Below are 12,921 nucleotides of genomic sequence, written 5' to 3'. Positions count from 1 at the left end.
TGAGACTTCAACCATGCACGAACGTCTTCATGCAGTTCCTCGTCATCGCTGAAGTTCTGTGTTACATACCAGGCACAGATAAGTGTCTCACAAGTGACGAACTTCACCAAAGTCTCCTCTCCTGCTACGACACAACTGAGATGTGATTCACTGTTTGTCGTACGCCTCGAGAAATGTCCAAGCTGCTGCCATGCTCTTCTTTTTGTGATCTTCTGACAAGAATTTTAGTACCCATCTGGCACAAAACTTGTGATAGCCTAGATCTTGCATCACAATACCAAACAACAAATTTCGTGAAATTTAAGAAAATTCTAGTGAGAGCTCTGAAATTATGAAGTGGTGGATTTTGTGAATCTTTTCATAGATTTTCTCTATGAGTTCAGCATTAACAATGCTCAGCTGGCCACTTCACGCTTCCTCATGAAAATCTGTGTAGCTATTTTTAAACATGATGCAACATTGTCTCACTCTGGCAAGTTCCCGATAAATTTCAATTGTCCTCAGTTCTTTTGCGAACAAAAATCTAATCACTGATCAAACTTCACAACTGGCAGAATTTTCTATTGCTCCACATATTTTAAACATTCACAGTAAACAAAGCAAGGGCAATATGTGCTGTCAACAATTACAACTGGATGCATAAGGATTCAATATGCACTCTGAAACCAAGATGGGGATACTAGCACTATCTCTTGCCACACAGCAGCAAAACGTAAGTTACGTAAGTGTGAATAGCCCTCATAGATAAGTATTTTATACAGAAACTAAAATTAGGATCAGTGCTGAAATTAAGAGATTAGATTCTAATTGAGTTGCTCACTCAAGGTTTACCAGAGCAGCACTGTATGCTATTATCTGCCCAAAATAAAACTTTCCTTCAAAACTGGATTAACATTTATAAAATGCTGTATTTGCAAATTTATGCTATTAGTGTATTAGTGCTTCTACATCATTACATCTAAGTTTTCTTCATTAAATATATATATATATCCTTTTTTTTTTTTTTTTTTTTTTGAGTGGGGCTAGCAGTTTGGATGTTACACCACTTCAGATGCTGAACATTTGGATTTAGTACTGCATTATAGGGATAGGATTTTGGCTGCCCTGTTCCGGGAACTAAGCCCACTACAGGTCCACTCTCCCTTTGGGCACGTCATGGAGGTTCAACCTCCACTATTACCCTTCAGGAGAGCAGCGCACCACCTGGGGTCAGGCCCCAGGCAGCACCGGTCGTCTAATGCTCCTACCAGTCGCTTGGGCGAGCCCGTCGCAGCGGGACATTACCCAACGACCCCGGGGGAGACCCCCCGGGTTACTAGAACCACGCCGCGCTAGGACGTGCCAGACTCCGAGGCCGGCCAATAAGTGACCTTTCCCAGAGCCTTCAGAACCACCAAGTTCATAAATTTTATACCCCCGTGGCCGAGACTGCCTGGGTACAGATCCTAGCCAGTAGCTTCGCAGAATTCTCTACGTCGACCCCTGGGGGGGCATTATAGGGATTATATACATCATCTTTATAGTAGCTATGGCATATGAAGAACTGTCTCTATATTTGTAAAAGCTTGGAGAAATCTCTGGCCAAATGCAAAAAAGAAAACTGAAAAATTAAAGGAGATAATGCTACAACTGAACACAATCATAGAGAGGTATTTGAAATAAATGACAACCACAGCCTGCTCAATGATTTGTGGAAGTTTTCTCATTAAAATAGTCTCACTGAAGATGTACAATATAAATCTCTAAATATAATTGTTCAAAAAGTTAGTGGCAAAGCCATCAAAAAGGACAAAATAATTCAGGAAGAAAAAAGTGATAAAATTATCCCAGCCACTGCCAATGGCAGAAATGGAGTTGGTCGGTTTTCCTTTGCTTAAGCAACTGAAAGAAGGCATGACAGTTGTTAAAATGTTCATGATATAATATGAAGAAAGGATGAGATTTCACTTTTAAAATGATGATGGAAGGGAGGAAAATAATCAATATTTTCTAGAATGTATTTAACATCTTTCAATATACATTTTTAAAGATGTACCCTACAAAATGTTTACTACAAAATTTAATTTATTTTATTAAATTTAATTACTATTCTACAAAATTTAACTATCGATTTTATTACCTGGTCAAGTGCCTGATTCCACAGTAAGCAGTTAAAAGAGAACCTACTGTACTGTAAGAAATTTTAACATATTGAATATTTACTATTGTTTTATGCAAATTACAGAATTTCTATTACCTCTAAATTTTATTAACATTTTTTTTTTCACTATCATTCACTTCTGATATGCATCAGTCACATTTAAGAGCAGAACATATTTACAAAAGTTTTGCCAGTATAATAAAGGATACTATATCATATTTTTTCTTTGCAAGAATAGCATTTTCAGCCAGCCTTCTCTCAAACTCTAATTTCTGAAAAAATATGCAAAGAATTAATTTTTAAATATCACACAATTCATGGGGGTGGGGAAAGAACTCTTCAACTTTAATGTTAAAAAAAAGAATTTATGTCATACACATGAAAATTATTAAATTTCAAAGCTTGACATGATATTTACAAAATATGTCTGCTTTTTACATCTCACAGTCACAAAATTTTGCAGTAGAACGAACTAAATAAAAAAGCAAATTTTCAACTGGACAAAGTTACAAAAGTACTGTTCTGTCATCAGGACTGAGTTCAGAAATGTATGAATGCATGCATGTGTGTTCATGTATAGGGGTGGTCAAAGGTGATCAAAAACCACTTAAGAAGGGTGATCAAAATCAAGGACAACTTACAATAATAAAATATTAAAAATTATTTAAAAAAATAATACTGACTATTGAAACTTTTGACAATAGCAGTAAATTAAAAATTTAACAAAGCCTATTAATTGTATATTAAATGGATAATAATCTATAATTTGACTAAAATAAAACGTACATAATTTGTAACTTAACATTTAACTAGTGCTTACATTCTTAAGAATGAATAGAAAATATTCAATTATTAATTAAGCTTTCACATAATATTTTTATATATAACAGAGATCTAATAGTTAATTAATTATAACTAACGAAAAATGCTTAGTATAAATAATAAAAACTCCTAAATTTATGTTAAAAGGAATGACTGTACCAAATTTGTTTTTGTACATTTATCATTAGTCATCTCTAATCTTCTTCGATAATTTTTTAAAAGTTTCATATTTTCATCCTGCAGTTTTTCAAATGCTGAGAACCTGTAAAAGAAAAAAAAAATATGATACATTGCTTGTAGCATTACTACAAGTGCATTACAGTAAAATACAGGGTGGTTATGATTAAAAGTTTCACACTGAAATGGTCATAAAAGGAAAACTAGTGAACTAAATGTTATCAAACTTGGTAATCATGTAGAGGAGGTCATAAGAATTTATTTTCTGCGAAAAATAAAAAAAAGTTAAAAACTCACCTCCAGAGCAAAAATGGCGCTGTATGCAATATTGTTAAGCGAAATAAAACATGAAGACATCAGTTTAATATGTGTTTAATCATTTTAATCATTTCTGAAATGTATTACAAAGCATGTTCAATGTGGCATCCACCATTTTCTGAAAGCAAGTTAAATTGTATTACTTAATTCTCAACAGCAGCTCTTAGGATATCAGGAGAAATATTACAGACATGTCGGTGTACGCATCTTTCAATTCCGCCAAATTGTTTAGATTATTTGCATAAATCATTTGCTTCTTCCTGCCATAAGCCAATTAAAAGCCACTGCATTTTTGCATAACCCCACAAAAAGTTTTGTTTTAGAAACAATTAAAAATAATTTAAACTGATATCTTCATGTCTTAGGGCTGAATTCAGGCTTCAAAAATCACAAATGAGCGATCTGATGTGCACACTTTTGCGAGTGATTTGCAATTTCACATTTTCTAATCGCTAATTTGTGGTTTTCATGACGGATTTCTCCATTACACAGATGGTGCACTTGACTTGTATCACCTTTAAATGGTAATTTTGTTTAGGTTAATGTTCTTTATAAATATACAACATATTAAACCTGCATAAAAGAAGGTTAAGTTAGATTCCAACCCTTATTTCCTTTAACTATATTGCATAAAGCGCCACTCCCCCCTCCGGTGGTGAGTTTAGTGGAAAATAAATTTCTGTGACCTTCTTTACATGACTAACAATATTATTCCGTGATAACATTTGGTCCAGTAGTTTTCCTTTTATGACCATTTCACCACCTAGTATATTACCAATGATACATAAAACTGCATGATCTACAAAAATAAGCAGAAATTAGAAAAAGTTTATAAATTTTTATGCAATATTACATATACGAGGGGGCACTCTAAAATTTTTGATATACACACATATGATAAGTAGCAGAAAAAAAATTAATAGTTAGACTTGGGAAAAAAAAAACTATTTTAGGCTAGCGATAGATTTTTTTATGGGCCAACTGAAAGTAGTTTAGCACAGAATACATTTTGGGCAGAAGGAAAAATGGAGATGATGTTGAAGGAAAAATGGTGCACATTACTGCACCATAGTTTTCTATGGTTAAATCAAGAAGAATGAGTTCAACGTCTAGAGTTAGTATTTGGAAATAAAAGTCCATCTAATGCTACTGCATTCAGATGGTTTACAGCATTTCACAGAGGTTGCAACTCTCTTCAGGATGAACCCACAGGAAGGCCATTGTCAGCAGTAATCTCAGATAATGTGTCTGCCATACAGAAAATGTTAATTGATGATAATTGCTGAACCTACCAAATGATACAAAAGGAACTTACATTGGATATGCTGCCATACATAAAATTATTCATCATGAATAGCATATAAAAAAACTAGTTTGCTGTTGGGTTCCCCATAATTTAACTGAGCATCAAAAAGGAGGAGCATGTCAGAATCAGAAAAGAAACCTTTAAATTACTTAAAAAATGATGGCCATCATTTTTTATAATCTTAACTGGTGAAAAAACGGACATACCATTTTTTAACGTTCCAATACGTCAAGAAAGTGAAGTACGGATCTTTGAAGATGATCCCATGTCCACAATGGTGAAAACACAATGTATCATGAATAAGTAATGTATGTTGCTTCCTTCAGAAGTACAGGACTGGTCGAAGCCAACAAGCTGGAAGGACAGAAGACAGTCACAGCTAACTTGTATACCACTAAGTGTCTTCCAGAATTTCTTCAAGCAGTGAACGTTAGAGGGCTCATGCTCCACCATGACAATCCATCATCTCATTCAGCAAGATTGACAGTTGAGTTTGTTGAACGAAAACACATCAAAGTGATAAAACATCCACCCCATTCATCCGGCCTAGCTATGTGCTTCTTTTGGCAATTTTTTAATCTAAAAGAGACCTTACATTGATGTTGTTTTCATTCCAAACATGACAATGATGAAGTTATAAATGCATTTTTTTCATTGATTCCAAGAAATGAATGGTTTGATGCATTTAATCTTGGGCAAATTTGCCTACAGATGTGGATCGATGCTGGAGGAGACTGCTTTGAACTCTCCTAAAATTTCATAACTATAACTGTAAAAACGTATATGTATCTCAAAATTTTCAAAGTGACTTGGATCCGGCTTATTATTTTTTGCAGACTGTTAGAGCAATTTTATAAAAGTAAGCTTGAACTGTCGATTATGTCAAATAGAATTTCCGATATATATTTACTACAAAGCGAAAGTATGTTTTGAAATCCGAAATCTGTTTATCAATTTCACGCTGCTCTGAGGCAGAAGGGGGGGGGCAGAAACGTCATTATTAGATTATGATAGATGTTATGCCAAATTGCCTATGAAATGTCAGAACAGAAACAGTCAAAAGTCGTTAATCCGGACTCGTCGGGACTTCGGCGATTCGGATTATCGATTTTTCCGGATCATAGATCATCAGTTTAAATCTGGTAAGATGGCATGCAGAAATTACAAAATTAAAAGTATGAAACCGTAATTTATGAAATAAAGAACAATTATGATCTAAAGGGTATCAAAATTTACAAAAAGAAAAAGCTTAATATTTATTTGTTTACTTTATTAAACATTTCCTTCAATGTAAGTTGCTTCGTTTCATGTGATAATACTTTCTCTTTAATTCTATTAAACAGACATAATTTCTTGTTTAGTTACAAAGTTCCGCTGTTCAAGTCCTATAATTGCTGTGTTGAGAATACCGACTAATTTGTCAAACGAAATGTTTTCGTTTTCAATAACCTCTGGGTCACTTTCTTCACTATCCCAAGAGAATTATAATGACGAGGAACTTGATTTAAACCATATCAAAGACAGAATGAAATACTACACTTAGTATGGAATTATAAACCAAATAAAATAAAAACATCTGCCCTGAAGATAAGGATAGTGCTGACAGATCAACTTCCAATCCGCTGCGTGAAATTGATAAACAGATTTTGGATCTCAAAACATACTTTCGCTTTGTAGATACAAATTACATATTAGTAAATATATATGAGAAATTCTATTTGACATAATCTTTCTAATCTATCATAATCTAATAATGACATTTCTGCCCCCCCCCTTCTGCCTCAGAGCAGCGTGAAATTGATAAACAGATTTCGGATTTCAAAACATACTTTCGCTTTGTAGTAAATATATATCGGAAATTCTATTTGACATAATCGACAGTTCAAGCTTACTTTTATAAAATTGCTCTAACAGTCTGCAAAAAATAATAAGCCGGATCCAATTCGAAGATTAAGGAACAACGCAATCGGCAACATTAACTGAATTAGGTAACTTTAGCTTAGCGTATAACTCCGTTACAATTTAAACGCGCATGCGCACAAACACATTCGCAGCCGTAAGGGTCTTACGTGCTCTCGTAAACGCCTGTGCGCATGCGTGAACGCGACGCATGCGCAGAAAGTTTGTAGCTTTGAGGTCCGGATTATAGATCATTCCGGATTATGGGTGTCCGAATTAATGACTTTGGACTGTATTATCAATTTCTGCAAAATTTAGCATATTCTGCCTCAGACTTTGATCAATTATTATTATAGAGACCAAAATTTAAAAAGTGATTTAAAAATATTCGGAAGTAAACTGAGGAAGCAATTCTTCAGCAATATATAAAGATAAAAGTTGAATTGAAAAGAACTTATTAATGAAATCCAGTGCTTTAAATTGAGGAAAAAAGGGGGATGTCATTTTATTTTTTTTTAATTCATTAAATTCTCTTTGAAATTCATTTGATTAAAATGAAAATTTTTTCTGTTGTGTTTTTACTTTAGGAATTGTATTAAGCATTCTACCATATTTATAAGATAAATTTTAAATTCCATTATACCATTTTCTCTCTAACTTGTAAAGCATTGTTCTGTGTAACGAAATTTATAAATCAGATGAGCAAAACTGTTTACATCAAAAATGAAAGCTGAGATCACTGGTTTATAAATAAATCTAAAAATTTTGTAACTGCTCCCAGATATCTGTTGGTATTATTTAGGACAAAAATGTTTTGAAATTAAGTGGTAAAAATTTCAATTAATTTTTATATTCTGTTATCAATTATACATATTGAAACTGCTTGGATCTTCATTATATACTGCTCTGAACTGCTGCAATTTTCTAATGTTGGCAGATATATACACTGCACACTCCTAAAATTTCATAAGTATAACTTTAAAAACTTATGCGTATCTCAACAACTTCACAGTGACCCTCGTATATGAGCTTTAAATTTTGTTTTGTCTCACACAAAAGGAAAATAATAAAATTACGATTACAAGAATTAAAAGAAAATGGTCAGGAATTAAGAAAAATTAAATATTAAATTATAATTCAAAGAAAATAATTATGTATCAAACTATATAATTAAGTTTTTGTCATGCTTAAATCTTTTTTATAATAATTTCCTATCACAAACATTTTTCATTGTTGCATTATCTTAAGACAGACAGCAAGTTTAACAATGTACTGAGTTAATCTTCAAATACTGTAATGTGATGCATATTAAGTCAGATTGACTTGCCTCATAAGTCGCGAAAGTATCAAGATTAATTATCAAAATAAAGGCCCTTACATGATATAAAAAACTATTGTGTAATAATGGACAGAAATTTTCAAATATCTTCTTATAACAACATTATCTTCCATTTCTAATATAAATATTGGGAAAAGTGATACTTCCGCCTTGTGCACGCGCGTAATGGATTGAACTGATAAGGAAAGATTACCTAAGTTTTCACCCCTCACTCAACGATTTATGATGTAACCTATGTTCTATTTTTAGCTTAGTTTTGTTTATGAATGTCTTAGAAAATGATGTCTAGTTTTTGATCTCTTGTAATAACCTCTTTGTTATAACTTGTGCACAGATTAAAGTTTTAAAAAGCTGAACCTGTATGTATTTTTGGATATACCTGAATGAAGAACCCAATGATTCAGTTTAAGTGCTGTTTTACTTATCTACTGTTGGAATGCTTTCCTCATTAATTTTCTATTGAACTGACACAATATTAATTTGGCATCCCTGCGCGAGAATACTTTTGAATTGAAATCTTGTATATTATATTTACTACTAGAATTACTATTTAAGTGTTATGGATCAGTTAAAAAAGTTACAAACACCTCTTAGAAACTCATTTACGCACATAGCTAATGGTCTTGAGAACAACAATGTTGACGAGGAAAATAAAAATATTGAAGAGATTGAAATTTTATCTACCCAGTTAGAAGAAAAGTGGTGCGAACTTAATCTTAAAGAAAGGGAATTACAAGATCTTCTAAAAGATGAAAAGTGTTCTCAAGCAGAATTTGATAAAAAATATGATTTTTTTTTTTTTTTTTTTTTTTTTTTTTTATGAAGAGCGATTTGTCAGATTAAGGACAAAAGTGCACAAAGTTTTAACAAACATTAAAAACGAAACTGTTTCTCAAATGGTTAATGATTCATCGAAACGGAAGTTTAAGCTTCCTAAAATAGAATTTAAATTGTTCGGCGGTGATATCAAAGAATGGTTGTCATTTTGGGCACAATTTCAGAAGATACACAATAATAATGAAATCGCGAAGGAAGATAAATATCAGTATTTATTACAAGCGAATTTAAAGGGTTCAAGGGCATGAGAACTTGTTAAATCATTTCCGGCCACAGCTGATAGTTATAAAAACGTATTACAATGTTTGAAGGCAAGATTTGGCCGAGATGACATGTTAATCGAAGTGTATATTAGAGAAGTTCTTTCATTGATGATGAATAACGCAATTGGTAAAGGTCCTAAAATGCCTCTTTTTAAACTGTACCGTAAGATTGAAACTTACTTAAGGTCTTTCAATATGTTATGTGTTTTCAGCACAAATTATTCTTCAATTTTGTATCCATTGATTGAATCTTGTTTGCCTTGAGAGTTTGGGGAAGAAATTTGAATTCCACATCCCTATCATCTAAAGACGAAACTGTTGATAAGTTAGATAATCTGATGAAATTTTTATGTCACGAGATTGAAAGCAAAGAGAAAGTGCATCTAGCACGGACCGGGTTTAATCATGAAACCAAAATCAAAATTATTTCACCCGCATCAGCACGACGGGAAAGATTTACTGCGAGAGGTGCACAGTTATGTAATTCTTCGGATATTAAAAAAGAAACTTGTGTATTTTGTAACAAAGCACATATAAGTAGACAGTGTAGGTATGATGATAATTTGCCTTATGAAGAGAAAAAGCAAATATTATTAAAGAAGAGCACATATTTCAGATGCTTAGCAGTAAGAAAACATATTTCTCGATTTTGTAAAATGAAAGTAGCACCCTGTGAGATTTGCGGTAAGGGTCATTTTAAATTAATGTGTACTGAAAAATGTTATCCCGAAAATTCGAGCCGGTCGCTCCAGGTTGAGAAGAAACAAATCGAAAATGAGGACTCCGCTCTATCTAACAAAGCAGCCACTCGTAAAGTTCTCTTGCAAACACTTATTGTTCGTCTTAGGAATAAGAATAAAATGAAATACATAAGGTACTAATTGACTCAGGCAGCAGTAAATCTTACTTGTCAAATTTTGCAATAACGGAAATGGGATATGAATGTGTTGATGAAGAAATTTTAAGAGATAGTTAATTCAATGGTATAGAAAATTCAGTGGTATAGTATTGACGGAAACACATAAGAGATATTTGATTCGTCTTAGTGACTTTTCGGATAATTATCGATGTAATTTCGAGGTGTTAAATCAAGAACAAATTTCTTCCAAAATCCCAAAAATACTACGTGGTCATTTTATGAGTGAAATTAAGAAATACAAAATTTTCCTGTCTGATTTGAATGATAAAATAGATCTGTTGTATCAATTCTCTCCTAACGAAATTCATGTACTCGTAGAAGCAGATGTCACAGGTAAACTGTATACCAGAAACATAAAACCATTACACTCAGGTCTAGTTTTGATGGAAATGTGGCTTGGATGGACAATAATAGGTAAAACTGATACGATCAAAACTTTAGATAGCACAAATAGCGTTATGTCGCTATATGTAAACAATGCAAAAATTTCAGACTTATGCCAACTTGATACACTTCGAATTTTGGCCCTGGAGAGAAGGGAAGTCAAGAAGAGCTTGAGATGCAGCTGAAGAACATTTTAACAGAAGTGTGAAATTAGATGCTGATGGAAGGTACGTTGTAAGCCTCCCATGGATACAAGGCCATCCTCCTTTGCCCACTTGCAAAAATGTTGCAGAACGAAGGCTAAAGGGCTGCATTGATTCACTGAAGAGGAGTGGAAACTTTGAAGCATACGAAGAAGTATTTAGAGAGTGGCTTCAAGAAGACGTTATTGAAGAAGTTAAGAACTTCTGTAACGAAGAAAGTGGACACTACCTCCTTCACAGGGCTGTAGTGATGGAAAATTACACTACAAGAGTGAGACCTGTTTTTGATGGATCGCCCAGAGAAAAGAATTCACCTTCTATCAACCTGCCTGGAAAAGGGCCCCAACGCCGTCGAACTCATTCCAGCCATTATAAATTGATTTAGATTAAAGAAAATAGGCGTTTTATTGCAGACATTCGTAGAGCCTTCCTACAAACAGGACTAAGTGAGAGTGATCAACCATATCTAAAGTTTTTATGGTGGGAGGGTGGTGATTCTGCCAAACCTATTTTCCAGCATAGACGGGTTGTGTTCGGCCTTTCTTGTTTCCCGTATCTTTTGGAAACCATTCGATTTCATTTACGGAATGCTCCTCACCATTTTAAAAAAACAGTCACCAAGCTATTGGAATCTTTTTAAGTGGATAACTGTGTTACCAGTGTGGAAAATCCTGAAGAACTTGAGAAATTTATTGAGAAATCCAAACTGGTTCTTAGCACTGCCAAATTTGAACTTCGAGAGTGGGAGCACAGTTATAATAATCAAGAATCTGAAATCCCTTTGCCGAAAAATGAAAAGAAATTTTCAGTTCTAGGGCTTAAGATGCTTAAAGAATGATGCTTCGACAGTAGATTTACGAGAAAATGTCGAAGACAATACAGCTGTGACCAAGAGAAAAATCCTGTCAGCCGTACATAAAATTTTTTATCCCCTTAGCTTCACCTGTCCTGTTACTTTGGGAACAAAAGTCCTCCTACAAGAGTGCTGGAAATTGAAAGTATCATGGGATAATGAACTTCCTGCCACCATTGCAAAGAAGTTTGAGAAGTGGGGACGGGAACTTTCTAAGCTGAAAGAAGTAGAAATTTCTCGATGTCTTATTCCCAATTGTGAAGTACCAAGAAGTCCATTACATGTATTCTGTGACGCGAGTGAGATAGCTTATGCGACTTGTATTTTCTTCCAAAATGAGACGGAAACTTCAATGACCTGCCAACTTGTTCAGGCATGATGTAGAGTTGCACCGCTGAAATCTGTTTCTATTCCGAGAATGGAACTTCTCTCCTGCAACATTGGAGCTAGATTAGCTCAGAGTGTGACTAATGACCTAAAAATGGAAAATAGTCCGAAGTTTTTCTGGGCTGACTTGGCAGACACTTTGTATTGGATTAAGGAAAACAAAAATTGGGCTCCCTTCATTTTTAATCAAGTGCAAGAAATTCGTTCTATGAGAAATCCTGAAGACTAGCATCATGTACCAGGTCCATTGAACCCAGCAGATCTTCCATCATGAAGATGTAATGCAGAAACATTACGAAAATCTTGATGGTGGGAAAGACCATTGTGCTTGAAAAAAACCAATGGAAGAATGGCCAAATTCTAACGTAATTCCTGATTTCGATAATACAATAAATTTAGGAAAAGACTCTTGTTAGCACAGTTAATCACGAAGAGTCATCCCAGGAAAAATATTATGACCAATTTTCTTTGTACAACCAACTTCTTAGAGTCACTGCATGAAGTTGTACAGAAGAAATCATTTCAGGACCGGATGATAAACATTTGAAAATGATACTCTGAATTAGCATGGTTACTCTGATTCTAATGGTATTTTGAAAGTTAAGAGTCGAATTTTAATGAGAAAAGATACCAATTTCAAACTCTTGGGCAACAGACATCAAACTATGCCCTTCCTCAAGCTCACCAATTATCCCACAATGTGCAAAGGCATCCTGATGATTTCTTGTAGCCGTACTACATGTACAATTTTATATGCGGAAACCTTCCTTTCTTCATTTTAAGTTGCTTTGCACTGCACACACTGATTCCTTGTATTTTGCATGCAGACGTACCCTCTGACATTATGGCGCTGATATCTGCATACACTTCACCCTTCTACTGAGCTGACTTTTAATGTACTGATCACAAAAAGCCCTCTTCAACAATTTTATGGTTGTAAATTAAAAAATGAATTTGTTCTTTAAGTTTTGCACACTAGCATATAACAAAATTCTCAGACCAAATATTATAATTTTTAGATCTGTTACCTTCACTTCTATGAACACTAAATTACACAGATGCATAGTTAATATT

At 33.8% G+C, this 12,921-nt stretch overlaps 1 protein-coding gene across 2 annotated transcripts in view; it reads right to left on the bottom strand.

Moving 5' to 3' along the window:
* LOC118186899 (VPS9 domain-containing protein 1-like) overlaps nucleotides 1-12,921 on the bottom strand; it is an 89,349-nt gene that overhangs the window by 44,434 nt on the left and 31,994 nt on the right. For both annotated transcript variants that reach the window (XM_085821827.1, XM_085821828.1), the window contains exons 6-7: nucleotides 3,122-3,224; nucleotides 2,350-2,412 (exon numbers count right to left, since the gene is read on the bottom strand). In XM_085821827.1, the coding sequence (XP_085677953.1) occupies nucleotides 2,350-2,412; nucleotides 3,122-3,224 (166 nt within the window). The remainder of the gene's footprint in view (nucleotides 1-2,349; nucleotides 2,413-3,121; nucleotides 3,225-12,921) is intronic.

Source organism: Stegodyphus dumicola, chromosome 8 (genome assembly GCF_044657685.1).
Source record: "Stegodyphus dumicola isolate Sdum_Otavi_A_Nest chromosome 8, ASM4465768v1".
Classification (NCBI taxonomy): domain Eukaryota; kingdom Metazoa; phylum Arthropoda; class Arachnida; order Araneae; family Eresidae; genus Stegodyphus; species Stegodyphus dumicola.
The sequence above is the reverse complement of the archived record's forward strand: the minus strand, read 5'-3'. Positions and strand labels throughout refer to the sequence as shown.